Source organism: Frieseomelitta varia, unplaced genomic scaffold (genome assembly GCF_011392965.1).
Source record: "Frieseomelitta varia isolate USP_RPSP 00005682 unplaced genomic scaffold, Fvar_1.2 scaffold_1002, whole genome shotgun sequence".
Taxonomy (NCBI): Eukaryota; Metazoa; Arthropoda; class Insecta; order Hymenoptera; family Apidae; genus Frieseomelitta; species Frieseomelitta varia.
In genome coordinates, this window is record NW_025108643.1 from 40781 (window position 1) to 53507 (window position 12727).

Here is a 12727-nt window from a genome sequence, read left to right on the forward strand (position 1 = left end):
TGTTAATTCCAATTCTAGTTGCAATAATTTCCATCTTCAACTATATTTATTCATTTATTTATTTACTCTAAAAGAAGTCAATGAATTCAAAAAAATAAAATTGTGTATAGTACAAAAAAAAGTCACACAATGAACCAATTCAAATATGTTCATTCAAAAATAATCTCATGTCAGTTCAATCTACTATTATCAACATCAATGGCAATAACTGTGCTACGTATACATGATTTTCACGTGAAACTTTTAACATCGCAGTAAAGACACATTATCTCAAAGAATTAAATATTACATTTGATAATCAATGATTCGTTTATTCCCTGAAAGTACTTACTCGAACAATACAGGATAATGTTTGTGGTTGCATTTCAATTTTTACAGCTTTTGCTTTCAATTCCAACCTGATTTGACGTAAATAAAAGTCTATGGAAATTCATGTAATTTAATAAAATCTGGAGGATATCATACAAACTTTGTCAAAATGTTTAAAAAGTTTAAAGATAAACTTGCAGAAGAAATGAAACAATCACCTGCCAGGTTACAAGCAAGCATGCAACAACTAGCACAGGTTTGACATTTCATTTAGAATTAAATCACAAATAATGTATTCTTGTAATATGTAATATATATTAGTAAAATGAAATTATTGCGAAACTTATTGAAAGGAAATTGTTATTTTTGTAAGAATATATTTTTCATATCTATATTTAATAACTTGATTTAATTTAGGCAGTTGTATCTCCTGCTTTATCCAACAATTCAGTACAAGAATTACCTGTATCTAATGAGAATTTTAGTTTAACAGAAGAAGGGGATGGTAAGCCATTCTTCTTTTCTTGTATTTTTTTTTTTTTATTTATTTATTTTTTTAAATTAAAAAAATTTTAAATATAAAAATAACTATTTACAGAAACTCCCAAAAACAGTCCTGCTAAACATGGTTTTCAAAATGTAGATTTAATGTCACCTACATCGAATTCCATAGGCATTTCGAGAAGATCATCAGTCAGTAGTATTACTAGTGACACTTCATCTCTTTTTCCGATTTACGAAAGTCCTGCTAATTTATATCATTTGCAGGTATCATAGGACATTTATGATTATAAAAATATGAAGTTTGAAAAATGATTAATATTTAAATGTAATTAATCGTCTATTTTTGCTTCTAGTCTGATATAGATCAGTCTGCTAGTGAAATAGACGAAAATATAAATCCACAATTGGACAAGGTCTCAAAAGATCAAATATATTCAGCATATAGGAAAATGCAAGCAAAATATCATAAATATCGTGGGAGATATACAGATTTAGCAACACATTATAAAGAATTGGAAAGAGTAAAAGGCAAGTTAGAATCAGTTTTAGTGGAAACCCAAGATAAAGTATTAAGACGAATAGCTGATTTGAAAGAACAGTGTCAGTTAGAACAACAGGCCAAAGCTCATTTAGAAGAAGCATTGAGAAATGATATTGAAGAGAAAGATCATATAATAAGTACATTGAATACAAAGGTAATATTAAAAAGTTTACTATTATTGTTTATCATATTTCAATGTTACATACATTACAGATTAAACTTTTACAAATAACTGGACCAAACTTAGAAATGACTTTATCAGATACTACTAATGATAAAGGGAATTTAAAAGATAATCTCATTGATCTAAGTACTGGATCATCAATTAGTTCTGAAGAGAATGCTTTGGTAGTTGAAAATGCACAACTGAAAGACAAATTAAAAAAATTAGAAAATGTTGTTTTGAAGTACAAAGAGTCATTAAAACGAAATAAAGAAAAGTTTACTGAAATATTAACAGAAAAAAATACATTAGAATCTCAATATGAAACATTAAGAAATTCTTATACAGAGAAAGAAAAAGAATTAAATTCTGTATCTACTGAAATTAAAAATTTAACAGATCAAATGATTATTTTAAAAAAACGTGAAGAAGAATCTGTAATATCTTTAGCTGAAAATAAACTTTCAATACATAGAGAATTAGAGGATAAAGAAGAGCAAATCAAAAAGCTACAATTGGATTTGAAGTATATGACAGAATCCAAAGAGAATTTAAGTGAAATTGTTAGTAAATATAAAGTTGAATTAGAGAAACTAAAATTATCATCTAATACTCAAAATGCAGATTTGGAAAAAAAGGAAATTGTACAAGATACCTCAAATGGAAAATCAGAAATGCAGCAGTTATTAATTGATTTGGATGAAAAGATAGGCTTAAAGTATCATGAAGAAGATTGTAATAAGGAGAATATAGAAAAAAATACAAAAGTGCATGATACTGAAATATATCAAAATTTAAAATGTAAATTAGATGAAAAGGAAATTGAACTTCAAGAAACAAAAAATAAATTAGAAGAATTACAAAAGCTTACTAAAGAATGTCAAACAGATAAAGAAAAACTGTATATGGAATTTTCAAATTACAAATTAAAATATGCAGAGCTTCAAAATGAACAAGAGGCACAAAAAATTATTGCCGAAGAAAGAAAAAAAGAAGGAGAAACAACAATTGAAAAATTGCAGGCTACTATACAAAGTCTTGATAAGGAACTAGAAAATATGAGGAATGCTCTAATTGATAGAGATAAGGTATGTGAAAGTTACAATGCTAAAGTTCATGAATATAAAACAATTCTTGAAAAAACGAAAGAAAAATTATTAATTCAGGAAACGGAAATAAAAACTTTTAAAGAAAAAATACAAGACGATACAGAAATAATTAAGTTGAACAATGAGTTAAAAATTAAAAACAAGGAATTACTAGGAGTGTGCACAGAACTTGAAACCTGTAAATCTATTATTTCTGATCTTAAAAATAGACTTCAAACAGATAGTTCTAATATTAATTTGCTCTACGAAGAGAAAAATAATTTAATTAAAAATATTTTAAATTATAAAATTTCTGCAAAAAAATTAAAAGAAGATAACATTTATATTAAAAACAATGCAGTAAAATACATCACAGAGATTAATAATGAAATTTCTGTCTTAAAGAATGGATTTGATACTTTTCTGAAAACAAATGATATTATTCAAAATAATGTAAATTTGCAAATAAAAAATTTTCAAACTGAACTGAAAGAATTTGAAGAATTTAAACAAAAATATAATCAATTACAAACTGAATTAAAAGATACTATGTATCTTAAATCTAATTTAGAAATAAACTTGGAAAATTATAATAAACAATTAAATGAAATGTCTATAAAATTGGAACAACAATGTGAAGTTAATACAAAAAATCGTAAACTTATAGCCGAGATAGATAATCTCAATTTCAAATTGTACGACTTACAAAATTTACCGGAACAAGTGAAATTATTAATGATAGAATCTAAATCCTTACAAGAAAAACTTAATAATGTCAATGCTATAAATCAATTGCTTTCAGATGAAATATGTGATTTGAAAGTACAACTTGAAGAGGCAAATAATAATACAAAACAATTACAAGAATTAGAACAGAAATATGTACAAGCAACAAAAACTGCTGCATTATTGAAATCTGAAAACCTTAATTCTGATAAATTAAAAGAAAAAATAAACATTCTACAATTGGAAATTAAAATTTTAAATGAAAATTTATTCGATAAGGATAAGAAAATGAGTACTTTAAATGAAGAATTAGAAAATAAAGAAAGTTTTTTAGTTAATTTAAAACTTGAAGATGAAAAACATACAAAGTTAATTGAAAAACGTGAAAATGAAATCATTGAATTAACAAAATCAAATGAAACTCTACAACAAAAGATACAAACAAAAATTCAGCAATTAACGAAGTTAAAAAATATTAAACAAAAACAAGATGCCACTATCCAAAAGTTAAATGATGAAATTAGTGAAATAAAAGCTTCAAATATAGAATTATTGGAGCAGTTAAAAACATCAGAAAATGAAATGAATATGTTGAAATCTGAAAACTGCCAAATAGTAATATTAAAAAATAATAATACAGCAATCAATGCTGAGTTAGAAAGGTTAAAATTAATTCAAAATGAAGTAAATTTAGAAAATAAAAATTTAAAAGATAAACAAAACGAATTTTTGAAGCATAATCAAGAATTAAATGAATCTAATAAAAATTTAAAGCAAAAAGTTATAGATTATGACAAATATAATCAACAATTATTAACTGAAAATGCACAATTAGAAAAAGAAATTGAATCATGCAAAAATCAGTTAAGTGAACAAAATCAAGATATAGATAATTTAAATAGTCATATTACATTATTAAATACAAAATTACAATCTAACAGTCAGGAACTAAATTTCCAACTTGAAGAATTAACTTCATATAAAAAAAAAGCAGAAGAAACTAAAGAATATCTTGCAAAAGAAAATACAAATTTACGTAATGAAATAGATAAATTAAATTTAACATTAGAAAATAATACGAAAATGGAAGAAATAAATAAAGAACTTCAAACGAAATTAGTATTTTTGGACAAAGAAGTGGCAAGATTAAAAAATGTTGAAGAAGAAATGAATAACTTAAGATTGGAAATAAATAGTTTAAATAAAATAAAAATTGATTTAGAAGAAATACAATCAGAAAACAGTAAACTAGTTACTGAAAACTTATCTTTAAAAAATAGAATTGCAGAATTAGAAAATATAAATACAAAACTTCAATCTTACGTAAATAATTTAAAATCTGCAGTTTTTAATTTAGATCAAATAGAATCCAAAAATACTGAATACAAAAATGAAATTGATGCATTAAAAAATACAAATGTGGAACTATTGTCTCAAATAAAGAATGATGATGTATCAAAACAACAATTAATGATGGAAATAGATGAATTAAAACTTATATTAGATGAAAAAGTGGCAGAGTTAAAATTACTAGATACTAAAAATATGGAACTATTGGAAGAAATTGAAAGATTGAAATCTTCATCAATAGAGGAGGAAGTAGCAATAGAAACTGACCCATCAACAACTAATATTGAAGATTTAAAAGAAACGATTATTAAACTACAAAATGAAATAAAAGTTCTTAGAGAATCGAATATTACGCTAAATGAAGAAATGAAAAATATAAATAATAATAAAACTGTAGATGATTTTTCTACCAAAAATAATGATAAACTAGAGGAAAAAAATAAAAAATTAGAAGCACAACTAGATGAAGCATTAATAACATTCCAAGCAAAAGAATTGGAAATGCATTTCATTAGTAATGAATTAAAAAATCAAGTGGATACTTTGAAACAAGAATTGAAAACAAATGAGGAAGAACAAAGTATGAGATTAAAACAACTAGTTAAGGAATTTCAAGCTCAGTTACATGATAAGGAAGAAGAATTACATGCTGCATTGGAGAAACGATTTGGTAATATAGTTTAATATATTTTTAATATACTTTATTCAATTTTCTACCTTTAAGTCTTTTATAAATGCATAAATATTCAATAATAATACTAAATATACTAAATATAAAACTATTGTTTTTACTATTTAGATCGTCAACAAAATTATGAATCAAATCTTATTCAACAATATAAAGAACAATTAAAAGATTTTCAAATAGAATTGACAGCTAAATCAGAACAAATAGAAAATCTAATTTTAGAAAATAAAAATTTAATATCACAAAAAACAAAAGATATAAACCAGTTAATGGAAAAAATTACAATAATAAAGAAGGAACATACAGATGAAATTAGAGAAATAGAAAAGAAATGGAAATCAATAGTACAACAAAAAACTGACACATTGGAAGCAAAACACGAGGAAGAAATTAATGAATTAACACGGGAATGGCGAAATGAAAGAAGGGTTGGTTATTTAAAATGAAGTTTAAAATTTATCACACCTTATAATTATGTCTTATTTTATATTTTATTTATTTTTAAATATTCTTTTTTTTGTATTTATTTTAGTTTCATGTAATTTTATTTTTTATAATTTTATTTATATTTATGTTTTTTTCAGCCTGATATACAAACTGATATAATTCATGAGGTAAAGATTTTTCAAATTTAAACAACTTAATTTTATTAATCATACTTTTGCCATATTATTTTTTAATGTATAATTGCATGAAAATAATCAATAAAAACTAAATAAAATAAAAAACTAAAATTAATTTCTATTCATTTTTTTAATTTATTTAGGAATTAGAGAGCACTTCACGAGTTGCAATGGCAGCTGTACAATCAAATACTGGTTCTTTCCACACTCTCCAACAAACACTAACAGCACAGAGACGAGAATTAGCTGAACTTAGAAAATTAATGAAGTTAAGACATGATACATTAGAGGATTCAACAGAGATTGAATATCTCAGAAATATTTTATTTGAATATATGATGGGAAGAGAAACAATGGTGCTTGCTAGAGTGATTGCTGCAGTTGTCAAGTTTGATCAAGAACAAACAGCAAAAGTACTTAAAAAAGAAGAAGATAAAATGACACTGGTAAAATATTTTTCAAATTTTTTAAATAAAAAATGTTTGATACAACAAAAATCAAAAATTTTTATAAAATAGCAGCGAATTTAACAAAAACAAATATCATAAATGAAATTACCTTTTTGATTAACTTTTTTAATTTCTTTGAAGCATATTTCATTTATTTTAATGTATATTACATACTTATAACCTTTACTATAATATATTATATATAAATGTACTTTAATATAAAACAGTATAAAACAATCTTGATTTTTTTTATATTTCAGCTTGGTTCTCTAGGTCTCACATAGTGCAAAATTCTGTATATTTAAAAATTATGTAAGTACTTTTGTATATTAGATTGTAAGTATCTTGTATTTATTTATAATATATATTTTAAAGATGACTATTATTCTGCCAATATATGATACATAATATGTAGAGAATATATACTGTAAAAGATTTACACAGTTTTCAGATAGAAGCAATGTTAGATTGTTATCTTGTTTCTTAATATATATATACACCGGTCCGCAAAAGTATTTGGATACTCGATGAAAATCTGTCTATATTTTAAGTTGTTATAATTTTGTGAAAAAAAAATCATAATTTTGGGCCCATTTTAAAGTGTGATATTTCTCCTGTAATTTTTTTTATAACTGAATCCATCAAAATCTTGAAGATTGAAACTTTCCTTTTACGATTCCTTCAAACTTGCTGTACGACTTTTTTCACTATTTTATTAAATTTTAAATGTTGAGATTAAATGATAAAAATTTAGAAAATTCTAATATTTCATTGAATTTTCATTGCATAATTCTAATATTCAAAATTCTATAAAATAGCAAAAAAGACAATCATACGGCAAATTTTAAGAAATGGTTGTAAAGAAGAAAAATCAATTTTCAAGATTTGATAGATATAATTATAAAAGTTTCATTAAAAAATTTCCGAGTTTTTACAAATGTTTAAATTTTTATTATTTTTTAAAGGAAATTATCCCCATTTTACTATTCACTACATAATACAGTTTTAAAATAGTTGAACTCTAAAGTCAAAATACGTTTTAAAATGAGCCGATGGATTGTTATACTATTATTTTTCACGAAATTATAGCCGTTTAAAATATCGACAAGTTTTCATTGAGTGTCTAACCATTTTTACGAACTATTTATCTACAAGCAAGCTACAATTTATCAACTTTTATAACCGTTTTTAAATTTATTAATAGAATAAAAACTTATCGTTATAAAATTATCGAAGATATATTTGCTTTCTTGTAATCTTTTTACATAAAATGAAAAATTATATTTTTTGTAAATAATTTAACTTGAAACTTCATTTTATATAGATAAGTATCTTTAAAAATAATATTTTTATTGTACATAAATTGTATAATTAATATGTATTAATAAATAAAATCAATTTAGAAAGCACTATCAGTTTTATTATCATTATTTTCTATACAGGATATTTGAAAAATAAATACTACACTAGTTGTGATGAAATATTCTGCAATCTTGTTTGAAAGTAATTTATTTGATCAGAATTTGGAAGTTTTGTTGAAATTCCAAACAAGCCAACTTGATTTCCAGTAGGTGTATATAAATATGTACCCTTTGTTCCCAATAATACTCTTAAGGCTTTGTTCTTTTGTGATAATTTTTCATAATATTCTACACCACCTTGAATATATTTACTATCAAGTTTAGACATTATTTCATTGACTTCTTTTTCTCTATATGTATCCAATGCAGAATGAGTTAGTGCGGTTAAAAAGAAAGTTACAATTGCAGTAATACTTATACAGAAAGCTTGTATGACTTTTTGTTGTTTAGTGCCATTTAATTTTGAATAAAGCAGGTCATAACCTACAATTGCTATTATCATATCTCCAAATACATTGCAAAATTTATATATTGGGTCAAATGTTGCAACTTTTAAAATTTCTCGAGCCATAGCAAATTTTTGGGCATTTTCTGAAAGTACTAAAGAGGTATGGAATTCCTTAATCGCCTCTAAATCCCAGTTAAGTGCTGGATACTGAATGGATATGGTTCCATCAGTTATGCTGTTAATATTTTCATATTCAAAATTTGCTGGGATACCAACTACCCCACCAGATTTTGTATATAATGATCCAGCATGAAATACTTCTATATCATGAACATTAAAAAGTTTAATACGTTCTTTTTCTATCTTTAATGAACAGGATAGATTTAAATCATCTACTACTTCTTCAAATCTTCGTTGAATATCTTCTCGAACTGGTATTTCATTATCTTCAAAGCTACAAAATTTGATAAAATCGCATTATAAAATAATTAATATTTGCTCATATTTCTTTATACTTACTCATATCTAGCTCTAAATTTTCTATATCGTTCTAGGAAATAAGTATGTGGCAATAGTTGTGTACTTGCACCAATAATCACTAATGCAGGTCTTAAGATCCCCATTATAAAATAATTGCGTTTTTATAAATTCTAAAATAAAAAAAGTGAAATAAATAATAATTTACAATATAACAAATCAAATAAATTTATAAAATCAGCGAAAAAACATTAATTTATTACTCACAATTTAAAAAAATTAACTCTTCATTGCATATATATTGGTTTTATAGGATCCATAAATTATTATTCATACCAATTGTTATTTACCTATAGATTAGAGAATTAAACGTAATTTTCTACTTATTTTATTTGTACTTAAGTATAACCTAAAAATATTTAATACAATATAATAAATAATTGCTAAAACGTGAATTAGAATAATGTATAAAATCTACAATACAACTTTTATGTATGTTAAATAAAAGAATTCAATATAATATGTTAAATAAAAGAATTCAAATACAATTTGAATTAATTATTAAATAATATCCATATTTTGTAAGAACAAAATATACAAAATAATTATGTAAGAATATGATAAACCTTTTCTTTAGCAAATGTAAAATACACATTCCATATATTATACGATTATTCTAATCACATCATTGAACAAAAACATTATATGCATTAAATAAATATTTATTCAACGTCAACATAATATTCTTTATGTACTATTAAATGATTAAACTTTACTGTAATTTCACATTCTGTTTATAAGAAATATATATCATGTAAATATACGTATATAATTTGAGAAAGAAAAATAGCAAAAAAAATCTTTGCACTAAGATTAAATTTATACACAAATATTTTCATTTATCCGTAACATTTTGAACGTTTATAATCCAATAATAAGAACTGTTATTATATAAATAAACCGGTATACGTGTAAGTTCATTACTAATAATTTCGGTTACCAGTAAAAAAAAATTTGAACACAAATTCGAGAACGTTTATCTCTACATGCCACTCAGTTTACAAGTTCTTCGGGATGGATATCGGCACGTCTGTTTCTAGTAATCAAAATGCTTCCAGTGCACAGCGAAAGTTTTATCAGTGGGTCCTCAAATGGATAACCGGCATACATGCGCAAATTGACTGGGACAATGATGAAATGCGCGATACTCCACATTCAACGAAGCCGGACGTACCAACGTTAGCCAGCTTTTTACAAGCGATTGGATTTAAACTGCTCTCATTTGAAAAGTACAATGATCCACTTGTCTCGGGAAAGAATGATAATAAGATCGAAACATCTGAGCAAGGAGTTCTTAGAGTTGCGATCGAATGTAATATTTCTAACATGAGAGCAGTATTAGAATTAGGAGGAATTGCATGCAAATGTCCTAATCCTGATCATATTAAAGACGCATCTTTTTGGAGTATTAGTGGGACCGGACCTGTTGGAAGTACTGTACGTAAAAATTAACAATTTCTTTCGTAACAATTTCTATCAATACTGGTTTATTATAAAAAAGATATTTATGCAAAAATGAGTAAACTTTTGTATTAATGTTTAGAACATTAAACACATTAGAATGCGCATAAGAATTGAAATTATAAGTAATTAATGCTTATGTATATAAATAGCTTCAAATAATAAAATAATGTATTACTTGCAGATAAAAGCAAATATACATTATAGAATTTAATATTTCTGAGATATATCAAAAATAGTTCTAGCGTCAATTCGGATAATAAAAGAGTTAATAATTAAAATTTAATATAATAAGGAAAATTTTTCTGTCTAGCTAATTGTATATTTTCAATGAAAATCAATGAGACTTTAATAATGAAAGATTCCATTTAACATTGCATTTATTTGCAGGATAATATTTCACAAAAAGTCGAAGAAACTGGTAGTACCCTCTTACCCCGTTTATCAAAAGACGTTGTTCGACTATTACGCGATGTATCACATAAATTATTCGACATAATTGCATACGATCCGAATGTCAATCGTAATACAGACATTTTAAACGCTTCACAAGCAAATAATGTTTTTTATGAACGTAAAGTTACAAAAGAAATTAGAGTTACACGAAGTCATACAGAACCGGAAATGTGTCTTCGTACAGATGATATGACTTTACAGGTATTTTATAATATTAATATTTTTTTATACTTGTATTTTTATTTTTCATATTTTTTTAATTAATTTGTTTACGCATTGTTAGTGCGCTCCTGAGAAAAGAAGTAAAAGTATAAATTCCAATCCATTTATAAGTCATGTTGCATCTCCAATACAATCTAAACCTACTTTAGAACGTCAAAAAACGTGGGATATCGAAACCGGAAGTTTGGGTGGAGTACCACGACCATCACCTCCAAAGCTTGCAAGTTCTCCTACTGTATTTTCTGAATTATCCAATTCTTTAGGAAAAATTTCCTTACAGAGTGTAACTGATAATCCCCGAAATATAACTGAATATATCGTAGGGGCACATCAAAATTTAGAAAAGGCTCTTGAGGTGTTGTTGGTCAAGAAACCAAAACTTTTGAATGACATTTCACCTATTCAAGGTGATTATCTTATATAGATATTATTTGAAAGAATAATATTCCATTAGAAATTATTAATAAATTTGTTTATCATCGTAATAGATAATGATAGCGCATCCGTAAGATCAGCACCGGCAAATATGCCTCCTGCTGTCATTGTCAGTCCTTGCCATAAGCCAATTCGATCAAATACAATTACAACTGTCAAATCGTCATCAAAATTAAGTTGTTTGATGCGTGAACAACAAACGCAAGCAAAAACAAATCCAGCAATAATACCGAGAGTGCGACGTAATATTGAACCAATGCTTTCTAAATCTATGACACGGAAAAACGTAAAATCTGAGCAAGAGAATGTAAAACCCACACTTCGTCGCAGTAGCTTTTACATTCCTTCATCTGCTACTTCTAATACCTCGTTGCTAAAATCTTCGGATGTAGGACAAAAATTTTCATCAAGTAGAAAATGCAGCGCGAGTAAAGCAAATCTCACAATTAATTCTGATTTATCGAGCAGGTATAACTGAATCTTACTTATTAATGTTATATATGTAAATATTTAAATTAAATTCATTTTACAATTGTAGAGATTCATTGAGAACAAAGAAGCTTGCATCTCCTGAACAAGCTTTGTCAAACTTGGACACACTTAAAACTACAAGTAGTCGTATCTCAATGATTAAACCACCTACAAAAATTTCGAAAACAGCAAAACCAACAAAATCTATGAAGACAAGCCCAGGAATAAAGAAAAATTCAAGAGTTAGCCTTTCAAAGGAATAAACTGTTATTTTTATCATCATTTATTATTATCATTTTAAACGAAGATTTACTCAGATATTTTATTACTGGAGTATTTAATTATTTTGTAATACTTAAAAGAATATATGTTGTTTCAAACAAGTAGTAGTAAGTACATTAATTTGGAAGAAACCATACATTTATGTGAAGTATTTCTATCATTATATGTTTTGAAAATGGCGGGCTCTCCATGCCATCTTGAAATGTTTTAGATCAGTTAGAACTTCACAATAATGTACTCATTGTCAGTGCAGAAGTTTATGATTCGATATTTGAAATATATGTACTAGATACTTTACATATCGTAATACTCGACTTAAGTTAATAAACCATAAAGATCAACAGTAAATAGTTGCAAGAAACGTATAAAGAAATTGTGGGATCTATGACCGGTGGTGATTTTTTGAAATATTGTTTTCTTTTTATTTCGGCATTTTCAACGTTGTGTTTATACAAAAAACGTTTGGTACATTTCTATGACAGCACTGTAGTTGGACAATTGTGATTGGAGCATGCGCTGATATTCGTTTCTTTAGTCACTCTGAATGTAATGTCGGCAGTAATCATTGTTCGTGATTAGTTACATCGCTGTGTTAGCCTGTAGTGATATGATT

At 25.6% G+C, this 12727-nt stretch overlaps 3 protein-coding genes across 9 annotated transcripts; 2 read left to right on the top strand and 1 right to left on the bottom strand.

Moving 5' to 3' along the window:
• Nucleotides 1-94: 94 nt before the first annotated feature.
• On the top strand, nucleotides 95-7671 carry LOC122527007 (golgin subfamily A member 4-like). 2 transcript variants are annotated; one of them, XM_043650802.1, is made up of 9 exons: nucleotides 99-565; nucleotides 727-814; nucleotides 908-1077; nucleotides 1167-1508; nucleotides 1568-5351; nucleotides 5481-5797; nucleotides 5954-5983; nucleotides 6136-6438; nucleotides 6702-7671. In XM_043650802.1, exons 1-9 carry the CDS (start codon nucleotides 479-481, stop codon nucleotides 6723-6725), a joined length of 5145 nt encoding a protein of 1714 aa, XP_043506737.1. In that variant the 5' UTR covers nucleotides 99-478; the 3' UTR covers nucleotides 6726-7671. The 2 variants fall into 2 exon arrangements, with proteins under 2 accessions (XP_043506823.1, XP_043506737.1); XM_043650888.1 differs by lacking the exon at nucleotides 5954-5983 and having other exon boundaries at nucleotides 95-565.
• Nucleotides 7672-7839: 168 nt separating this feature from the next.
• On the bottom strand, nucleotides 7840-9982 carry LOC122527928 (transmembrane protein 177). 5 transcript variants are annotated; one of them, XM_043652812.1, is made up of 4 exons: nucleotides 9962-9982; nucleotides 8995-9077; nucleotides 8770-8900; nucleotides 7840-8704 (listed from the first exon to the last, which is right to left on the bottom strand). In XM_043652812.1, the coding sequence occupies exons 3-4, from the start codon at nucleotides 8871-8873 to the stop codon at nucleotides 7903-7905; spliced, it is 906 nt and encodes a 301-aa protein (XP_043508747.1). In that variant the 5' UTR covers nucleotides 8874-8900; nucleotides 8995-9077; nucleotides 9962-9982; the 3' UTR covers nucleotides 7840-7902. The 5 variants fall into 5 exon arrangements, with proteins under 5 accessions (XP_043508747.1, XP_043508500.1, XP_043508663.1 ...); XM_043652565.1 differs by lacking the exon at nucleotides 9962-9982 and adding an exon at nucleotides 9728-9812; XM_043652728.1 differs by lacking the exons at nucleotides 8995-9077; nucleotides 9962-9982 and adding an exon at nucleotides 9728-9862.
• On the top strand, nucleotides 9802-12215 carry LOC122527576. Of its 2 annotated transcripts, none has more exons than XM_043651920.1 (5): nucleotides 9802-10224; nucleotides 10639-10905; nucleotides 10988-11333; nucleotides 11415-11829; nucleotides 11894-12215. In XM_043651920.1, exons 1-5 carry the CDS (start codon nucleotides 9802-9804, stop codon nucleotides 12093-12095), a joined length of 1653 nt encoding a protein of 550 aa, XP_043507855.1. In that variant the 3' UTR covers nucleotides 12096-12215. The 2 variants fall into 2 exon arrangements, with proteins under 2 accessions (XP_043507855.1, XP_043507937.1); XM_043652002.1 differs by having other exon boundaries at nucleotides 11900-12215.
• Nucleotides 12216-12727: the final 512 nt, after the last annotated feature.